The sequence below is a fragment of the Mixophyes fleayi genome, chromosome 6 (genome assembly GCF_038048845.1).
Source record: "Mixophyes fleayi isolate aMixFle1 chromosome 6, aMixFle1.hap1, whole genome shotgun sequence".
In the NCBI taxonomy this organism is placed as follows: Eukaryota; Metazoa; Chordata; class Amphibia; order Anura; family Limnodynastidae; genus Mixophyes; species Mixophyes fleayi.
The window spans coordinates 221,181,950-221,192,276 of NC_134407.1; the positions used below are offsets into that span (position 1 = coordinate 221,181,950).

The window sequence follows — 10,327 nt, forward strand, 5'->3', positions numbered from 1 at the left end:
ATTTGGGATAACGAAAGGGAACGGTGGCAAAAGCCCAGCCGATTCCCAGCAGTAACAGACAGGGTGGCATAGGCGGTCCATCCAGTCACAGTGATCAAGATGTAATCTGCTTTACTCTACATGTCTGAGTAAATAAAACACCTAAAATATTAATGAAAACTGCTGTCTTAAATGGCTCACAAACCTTTGCTGGCCATCCCAAAACAGCATTATATTTAGAAACTGTATAAAAAGACAACAAGGCTCAATTTCTATATGAGATTTCTTTATTATATTTACATATTTTATATCAGTTTCTTAATGGAACATTTCATTATTTATGTACATGCATTTCATAAGTCAGCAAGCTGTTATTCTAGAGTACAACTTAAAAAAAAATAATACTGAAATATATATTCATAAAACAAAATGTTAACAGATTTTTGCTTCTTTCGTCATTATGAGCTAGAATATGGTCTCTTTCCCGCATGAATCATCTGATGTTTTATAAGTAGGGAGTTTCGAGTAAAACTCTTCCCACACTCGGAACATAAATACGGTTTCTCTCCTGTGTGAGTTCTCAGATGTCGGACCAGTACGGAGCTGTTTGTGAAAAATTTACCACATTGAGAGCAAGAGTATGGTTTCTCTCCTGTGTGGATTCTGTGATGCGAAATAAGATTTGGGCTACTTCTAAAACACTTCCCGCATACAGAGCAAGAATAGGGCTTCTCTCCAGTGTGAATCCTCTGATGTAAGGTAAGGTTTGCGCTACTTGTGAAACACTTGCCACAATCGGAACACACAAAGGGTTTCTCCCCAGTGTGAGTCCTCCGGTGTTTAACAAGCGATGCTTTCTGGTTGAACGTTTTCCCACAATCCGAACACTCGAAGGGTTTCTCCCCTGTGTGAATTCTCCTATGGGTAGCCAGGTGTGCGCCAACTGCAAAACATTTGCCGCAATCAGAACATGAAAAAGGTTTCTCCCCGGTGTGAACTCTCTGATGTCTGATATACATAGAGTTTTTGGTAAAACATCTGCCACAGTCGGAACATATAATGGATTGTGATCTTCCATGAGCCTTCTGATGTTTAAGTAAATCAGAGTTTCTAGTAAAAGTTTTCTCACACTCTGTACATTGATGTCGCCTTTTGTTAGGGTGTGTTTGGAGAGGCAGAGAAAACGATTCATTACATGACTGTTCATCGTAATCAGTCACTATCACCGAGGAAATCCCTTCTATTCCTTCTAAAGTACTGTCCTCTCTGCTGCATTCATCATCGTGTGGGACAGAATAATCAATGGATTTAAAATGGTCAGTGTGGGAGACATCATCGTTAGAGGATACAAATTCCTCCTTAATATGAATAGGCCGATTAGATGTACGATTTGTGGGTCTATGAAGGTCAGGAACTGGGACATTTCTTCCCTCACAGGAGACAGATTCCTCCTTAATATGAGCAGAGGTGTATTGTGTATTATCCACAAGGATATTAATGTCAAGGTCATCAGGACTTCCTTCTTCGCATAGAATGGATTCGCCCTTTAGATGGTCAGATATATGTTGCGTTTGTGTAGGATTTGTGGGGGTATAAATGTCAGGGTCTTCGAGGTCTCCATCTTCACAGGCGATAGATTCCGCCTTGATACGAGATGCAGTCTGTGTCGATGTACACCCTGTAGTGATACGGATGGCATTGTCTGCCAGGGTCCCTTCTTCAGAAGAACTAGGTTCGTTCTCGTCATGCCTATCCGCACGCTGTGTGTGTGTATATGACAGTACATTCATTTCAGCCTCTGTCATATTTCCTTCTTCGTAGGAGATCGATTCATTTTTAATTTCAGTAGACGTGTTCTCGGTCTGAATACATTCTGAAGACCCTGTTTACAAGTAAAAATAAACAAACTTTTATTTAGAACTAAAATTGGGTGTCAACCTAAAATAATAAAATTGTGCAATTAAAAGAGGATAATACATTACAGGGTTTATCTACTAAAAGTTAAATTGTATCTCCTCTTTACTACACATTTATTACCTTTGCTCCGATAATAATGTTTTGTCTGTATAGAAATGTTATATTAAATAATGTGCTAAAACAGGAAAGAAAAGACTAAAATAAACTGCAGGTGGAGCAGCCCTTTGGCCATCCTATAGATCACTCCACTTCTGCTAGTTACCCTCATAACACACAGTTTACGTTCACCTGTTTGCAGAGCTCATTCCAAACGTTTCATTTATGTTTATGTGTGTAGTGAAAAAACAAATACGGAAGGCACCACCAAGTGTAGATCATCAGATCCTATCATGGATATAACTGTTGCAGCCAACAAAATATTATTATTACATTTAATAAAAAAAAAAAAAAAAAAAAAATTCAAAAGACACAAAAATAAAATCCACTTTACAAAGTTGCTTAAAAAACAAAAGGCTCCGTGTATTGGAGGCTCCGACCCTTTCAAAGCACAGGAATATAATAAGGTTATTCTTTTCGGAGGCAAATCTACGAGTATTATCCCAATTCCAAGGTAAACCGTTCAAGGCATCTAAGGTGTCCACTAGATGTCCACAGAAGAGCCATAAACTTAATTTTAATATCATAAAACCTTTTAACTCAAGTGAAGCAAGATCTTAAAAACATTTAAAATACATCCCTTCACTTGTATTGCCCTGGTACATCTAAGAGTTCCAGTTTACATTTTTCCTGTGTTACAATCATGTTACATTTTATTCATTCTGCCACATGTCCCATATTATTTTATATTCAAATATATGAAATGTAAGATGTCACAAGTCCATTTCTTTATTTTCTCAAAACCACGGTGCCTCGGATTGAACCATTGTGGGGTGCCCACTGTTATGAATACTTTTATGATCCGCTGGTTACCACCCCATCATCAGAGGTTGTTCCCCCCCCCCCCCCTGAAGGGAATGGTCAGAATCAGAGTCCACCATTCCCTGTACCTGGAATTGTCCCTGGCATTTGCTGTGTCTATTGGATGCCAATGACCACAGCAATTTCTCTAGGGAGGAAGACACCGTAGCCAAACCCTGAACAGACCTTTCCACGCTCTCCACAGGTAACCAGCTGTCCCTCAGATTCACAAGCAGTGCATCTGGCATCCGGATTCAGACTGTCTACTTGGCCATTTTACTTGACACCTTGAACAGACAAAGTGCTTTACCAAGCTGGCCCCTGCAGCTTTGGACCTGCTGGTATTCCCTTTTTTTTTTTTTACAGGATACATAGTACGAAAATAGATCAATCTCTGTCATAGATATTTTCTAACAGTTTGTTTTACCCCTGTAGTAATATGCCAATCAATAATACACAACAAGATATATATATTCTTTAACACAAAATATGTTGCTGCTTAGCATATTGTGTGTGCAAAATAGTCTGTATAGCTGAATCCAGGGTACAGTACTAAATAGTGGAATGTCAGCATCTAATCTATATCCTAGAGAAAGTGTACTGAAAATACAAATGGTCTCTCTGTCTGTAAATGATACTCAGAATCCTTAAGAGTACAAGAGTACAGCAATAGCACAGTAAAGTTGTTATTAAGATTTACAAAACCAGACAGCAGAAACAATCATTCCTCCAAGGAAAACAAGTGGAAAACTCCTAGGCAGCATCTGAAAAGAGGGAGCAGTGAGAGAGGCTTTTACACAGAAGAAGCCCAGACAGTGGTGGGGAGGGGCCACCCCTTCATGAAGAAGAGGGCTGCCCAATTCACTTGCATAGGACTAGTAGGAGCTGCAAACATGACAGCCCCCTACTAAGCTTGGCACCTGGCTACCTTGGTCTCCCATGCTTTCTGTGCCCTCCTATAGGCAGCCGGTGATGACCGCAATAGGTCCCGTCTCAGCCTCAGTTCCTGGGGCCCTGGATACACCTCAGGTGTCCGGGTGACCCTTTTCCGGGAGCCCCATCCTTGAGAGGAACACGACAAAACAGCGCTGGAGGCGTTCATATCCCCTCTCAACCGCTGTGATAAACACTGATGTTTTACATAAAAAAAATTAAAAGAATTGTAAGAACATTACAAAAATGTGTCCTACTCCATAGGCACTCTAAAAAAACTGATATGTCTCCGTACAGGGGGCATAGAGGGAAGGGATGGTCAGCAGTGTCCCCCAGATGGATGTGCAAGAGGAATATTTTCTCAGGTGTTAAGTTTTGGATACACCAATTATACCACTTATTGGGAGGTATGGACGCTACACTTTATTTATCACCAGAAGCACTGCGTTTGCATTAATGGATATTTTTGCTATAATCAGTTCTAAAGATTTTATTGGGGGTTTTTTGTTTGTTTTTTTAACTGGTTTTGAGCACTTACAAAATAGGATTGATTGAAAAGAGTGTGGTATTTCTGGTCGATACTTCACGATATGTAACAAAGGACTAAAGACAATAAGTTAAGATACTGTTTCATGGATGTATATTTGAGTTTATGCTTTTGATTATACCATCAAGCTAGTGTGCATATATCTAGTGGCAATTGTTTATACGTGGGAGCGCCAATCACCTATATATCATATGTTGTTTTAGAGGATTAAACATAGTTTATCATTTTAACGTTGAGATTTTATTATGAAAAAGGTATTTTTTTGCCAAGTTGGCATTGTCTTGAATGAATAAGAACAACATGGTTAGCCAAACAAGGCAAACCATTCTGAAAACTAGACCGCATAGATCTACCACATTCAATAAGGGTAACCCTGAGTTTATTGAAGCCTGTAGTGTTGAGTATTTATTGACTGGTGATCGCCAGTATATAACCACAACGGGGACAACTTACTTCAAAGTGGAGTCTCCCCTCTGTCAAACGAGGGTTCCCCTAAATGTGTAGGTGCCACGAAGAAGCAGCTACAACACTTTTAGTGCCCTCACCTATTCTTTGGCTCTTCGGAATTTTTCTATAAGCAACGGATGAGGAGCTGCGACTTAAGGATGTTATTAAAATTAAGCCCTGCCTCCACTGACCAACAGGTAATAGCTGTAGGGGGCAGGTAAATATATAATTTTAACTTATTTGACCCTGTGTAGGAAGAACGAGGCCCTCTCATCCTGCACCAAAGGGATAAATATCGGTATTAAATAATATATTTAGTACTGATTTTTTTTGGGGTTGTAATAGAGGGATTCTAGAAGACCCCTTTTAAAAATGATCTGCTTTACGTAGATATTGTTAATCTAATCGGGGTCTCGCTCTCAGACAATGCCCTGCTAACTATTGGTGCACTGTATGGTACCATTTGCAATCCCCTAAAAAAAAATTACATTTTGCACAATGCCACAAAAATCTCCTATAGATAAATCTAATTTCCTACCAGTAACACCTAGTAGTGACTTCCATCATTTATTTTCTTTTACGTTCCTTGCCAGATATCCATCTGGAATCTCCTGTGGTCTGCAATTTCACTTTGGTTTGCGCAGTAGGAGAACCAAACTATCCTCCAGTCATCTTTACTCCACCATTACGTACTACAATCCAGAGTGAGCAGAATCTACCAATTGTACAAAAGTATTAAGAAGAGATTAAACCTCCTTTTACCTGGTAATGTCCTTACTTGGCGATTCTCCATCATTGTGTCATTGTGCAGAGAGGCGTTTCCCAAGTACTTCCACACCTGGAGAAATAGACAATGTCATCAACACACCTTACAGGACCCTGACACACACAATGGTCCCAGACCACCCAATGGTGTTACTGTATAATGTCCCATTCCCAGCAGTCACCTCTCCAGTCAGAAGATGTATGATCTTGTTGGTGAGCTCCAGGATCTTCCGGTCATTGTTTCTCTCAAGTATCGGTGAGCGAGTCGGAGGCACCGTGATGGGACTCTGGGATCCGCTCAATACTCCTGACACACAAGGGCTGCTGATGGTTGTGGGCTGCTCACCAGACATCTTCACCGCCTTATAGTCCTACAAATTAAACAAATGACATTAACAAATATTACTACCAAAAAGATACTGTCTGAACTGAAAACACTAGAAGCAGTAACATGCTGTGGCCCAAGCCTATAGCATTATAATTATCTTGTATAAGCCGCTGTGTAATTCTGTGTACATTTCTCAGCCCATCACCTACACTATTTACATATATTCTTAATATTACCAATGGTATGTCTACTAGGCGTGGATGCCTTGGCTATAGGCAATGATGTGGAGTACTGCTGACCTAGGATGGAGTGGCAACCCACCTAATAATTGACAATATTTCTTGGCCCTCTACGAAGAGACCAGTGGTACTATGTGCCCCGCACGGACATCCTAGGGTCATCTTACATGGCACGGACTCTTGCCCTTGTGCATTTGTCAACTTTCACTGCCTTTCATGATTTCTGGATGCACTGCCCTTACTTGCCTTTTTTTTTGGGGGGGGGGGGGGGGGGGGTGCAGATGGCCTTTATAGACTTTGTTCACAAGATCTAAGGGGAGGTAGTTTAGCCCTGGGGCTTCCACCCTCTGTCCCCTTTGGAGGTACTGAAGATCTAGACCCATTGAGCTCTGACAGATCCCAGCGTAAAGGTACCGAATGCCCATGACAGAGCCGCTGAACCACAAATGTCAGGCATAAAACAGCCTACTGCTTTAGGAGAGGGAACGCAGACAGTCCCCCTTGTCCACTTTGGGTGTTTCTGCACACATATTGGGCTTTACTACGTGTAGGTTGATGGTCAAAGCTAAATTCTGGAATAGCAAAATTATTTTCAATTCACATTGATCTTTCGAAGGCATAATGCTGTTCTTGTCATGGAAAGACATGAAAGCAAATCAATGATCAAATGATCAGAACTGGCTTTTTGTAAGCCCTGAAACCACAACCTCTAGAGACCCCATCAATCTGCACTGGGAGCGGGCAGACTTCTGGTGAACGTCACAACGTTTCTTTAGACCCACTGTGGCTGGATCAGTTATAAATAACTTATTGAACACATTTATTTAAATTAATAGCGCAGGGGGCGTTAATTTATGTAATTGCAAAGGTACTGATTTTTTTTTATATTGTTTGTTTTTCGATATAGGAAATGCATTGATTGCTGAGACAGTATACCAGGGGAGGAAATTGGTTTTCTAAAGGAAGCCTCATAAAATTTATTATTTTCATGTGAAGTAAGTGACCGACATGTGTTTTTACCCTGAATGCACCGCAGAGGTCATTACCTTCCTTTCATGTGTAGTTTTCATCCTTTATCTTAGAACCTGTCTGAATAATGCAACCAGCATGTTTTAGGATATAACAGATTATTGTAAATTTTTGTTAACTTTGTATTGCATTTAAATCTATGTTTGGAGAACATATTGGATCCTGATACTAAATATCAGATGTAATATCTCAGTCTTTGCTGATCCATCGAGGATCAGGGGGCAGTGTTACCCCCTACTAACATGAGTGGCAGAATGTGTATAAAAGAAGCAGTCTTACCATGTAATGTATTATACCATCTGTAGCTTCTGGAAAGATCGCTAGTACCACAGACTGGCGTGTAGCTGTCCTTATAAGGTCTACATGAGCTAATAAAACATCACTGCTGAAGAAACCTGCTTCGAGGCCTACTTACTTGCAGCAATTCCTGTGACCTACAGATTAGACCAAATCGAATCTGTTATCTGGATGTTCTGAGGTTGGGACCCAGCATTCCATTCCAGTACCAACGCTCTGCCTTCTACCTGCAGCTCTGGCGGGTGTGATGTCCAGGGGGAACCATCCACATAAACCCTGATCTGATGGAAGAGGTCAGGGGTACCAGCCCAGGTGCCCAGTGAGGGGGTTCACCAGCAGCAAGAGTCACTTGGTGTAGGAGCCTAGTGGTAGTAGCAGGCTCCTCCTACTGCAGTTAGAGGGCACATTTGGTACAAGTCAACCCGTGCATGATACTCATGCATTCTAGTCAAATCAAGCTACTTAAGGTGTTAAAAAGGTTCTTGTCATGCATTTGGGCCATAGCCCAGGCCTCCTCAGGGGAAGAGCGTTACTTCCCGACGTAAGCGCCCTTTTTTAACGTGGTTTTGTCCACATGTCACCACCTCATCATGCTTCTCCATCACCTCATCCTTCATTTTCATCGCCACATCTATCCAGATGTCTATCAAGACACAGGGATCTCTCTCAGCGGTCCTGAGTATCACAGTCCTCTCACTCTGTCACCCCCCGGCAACCACCAACCACTCCCAACTGTCACTTCTCCTTCAAGAAATATATATATAATTTTTTTAAATCTTTATAAACACTTTTAACAATTAACAAATTAAATTAACAAATTAAAAACATCTTAGTATACCAAATTTCAGCCCTTTCTGAATTTTTTCTACACACACAGAGAGACTAACACACGCCACTAAGCATTTATATTATAGATAAAGGGAGAGTGGGAAGGCAAGCCCAGCTGCTCCCCAGCAGCACAACAGACAGGGTGGTATAGGAGGTCCATCCTGTCACACCCACATAGATATTACATTACACTCAGGGCTACAAATGCACTGGACTCAATTCCAGATCTGAAAGAAATGCAGCAGCACCATCACTAGGATACACTGGCGGCGAGGACAGCCACTAGGTCTTACGAGACCCAGAACAGCTCTTTTCACGCACAGATGTGTATTTTATTAGGGCCAGCTCCGTGTTTTAATAATCTCCGTTATTTTCAAGCAATCTTGAGTGTCCAAAACCAGTAAATCAATCGTTGTAAACTGTCCTAGATTTAGGACCCCGGAGCAGCACCGGGCAGCCACGTATCTCAGGGGCTGTGTGAATTATACCTGTTATAGATTCGGTCATTAGAAAATTGACCTATAAATAACTAATAAAATCAATTCTACAAATTAACCTGTAATTGAAACTTCCCCCGATTCCCACATCTACAATACAATAATCCTTGTAAGGTCAGATTCAAACATCCGGAGAATCACACTGGATTTACCACTTAAAATAAATAAATAATTAAATAAATAAAAAAAATCTATGTACAGCATTCATGATACTAGTGATATGTGAATTTCCTGGTGGTCCAACATCTGAGATGTTGGTTGTGAGGAACACAGAGACACCCCTCTTCTTATCCCGAGAACCTTATTATAACCAAGGTGATTCATTATATATTTTCATGCGATCCAAAGGAGAAAAGTCCCATTAGACCACCCCTTCAATGCGTTTCAATTTTCTCATAAATACTGGTTACTTTACCCCCAACAGGCCTTAAGCCTTCAGAGTTCACACTTAATGTAATAATTATATGAAGCCTCTAAACGTTACATTTGTATCAATAATAACCCTTCAACAGAATGTTTTTAAGCTATTTGCAGCGGGTGGCGATGCATTGCGTTATTACTATTATAGCAAAGGCATCCAGAATTTGACACGGGTTAAGAAACTCTTCAATCAAGTCAATGGATTACAAACAGATGAAGTCACCTCCTTAGGACATTAGGAGACTATAACAATTAAGCAGAAAGCGAGCAGAGAACATACATTCTGGCCATCATTTAGAGTGACCTAGACTTGAGCTAGGACACACTCATCCTCCTATAAACGCTCTACACTCTATCTCACATCTCCACCTTTCCCGTCAACCTTGTATGACCTTGTTCTGTTTCCACAGGCCACATATTTTTGGATCACTTGCTATACCGACTGTTTGGCGCTGCAGAATTTTGTGGTTCCTTATAAATACACAAACTAGAACAATGATCAGTCCTCATATGCTAAACCAATGGTTCATAAACTATGCGCCTGGGCTCCCTGGGGTGCCATGGCGATCTCACAGAGGTGCCAGGGCCAGTGGTAAGCAAGGTGGGAGACTACTTGGTAATTATTTTGGCTTAGGGGTGCCTTGAAAAAGTTAAGGCGACCCTAAGGGTCCCTTGAACTGAAAAAGTTTGGGATCCACCGTGCTAAACCCTCCGACCCCTAGCAGAGGAACATGGTGCACCTTCTAGAGAACTTTATTCCCAACTCTAAACGACCTCCTCTAGGTTTACAGCCTCCTTCAAGGTTATGTACATGTGCGGATGCCAAGGATCACAGCCAAGCTTGTATCTGGCCAGGACAAGGAACAAATTTATAAGCAGTGCTGTGGCCAGCCAAGGGTCCCAACCCAAACCCCAAGCCAAGATAAAGAAACTGGAATAAAGGAAAGAAGAGAAGAGACAGAACTGCGCACTGGCGAGGAGCGCCAGGATGGTGGTATCGCAGTGCCCAACCAGAAAGTAAATTAAAGAACTTATTTACTGACATTTAGTATGCAGCATCAGGCAAACAAATAGTGGAAACGGTATCACAACCTCTACTGAGGACACAAGGACACAGGCTTAGATAAGAACTCCTCACCTCCCC

General features: G+C 41.3%; 1 protein-coding gene across 1 annotated transcript; it reads right to left on the reverse strand.

Moving 5' to 3' along the window:
• Positions 1-287: 287 nt before the first annotated feature.
• On the reverse strand, positions 288-5,967 carry LOC142159868 (uncharacterized). The gene is made up of 3 exons (XM_075214705.1): positions 5,728-5,967; positions 5,543-5,618; positions 288-1,861 (listed from the first exon to the last, which is right to left on the reverse strand). The coding sequence occupies exons 1-3, from the start codon at positions 5,896-5,898 to the stop codon at positions 438-440; spliced, it is 1,671 nt and encodes a 556-aa protein (XP_075070806.1). The 5' UTR covers positions 5,899-5,967; the 3' UTR covers positions 288-437.
• Between the last annotated feature and the right edge of the window lie 4,360 nt (positions 5,968-10,327).

Excerpts from the sequence above, each read along its gene's own strand:
- LOC142159868 (XM_075214705.1), bottom strand. The coding sequence starts at position 5,898 with ATGTCTGGTGAGCAGCCCACAACCATCAGCAGCCCTTGTGTGTCAGGA. Across the intron at positions 5,619-5,727 it reads TACATCTTCTGACTGGAGAG|GTGTGGAAGTACTTGGGAAA; the intron begins GTGACTGCTGGG and ends CTATTTCTCCAG. Across the intron at positions 1,862-5,542 it reads CCAAGTAAGGACATTACCAG|GGTCTTCAGAATGTATTCAG; the intron begins GTAAAAGGAGGT and ends ACTTGTAAACAG.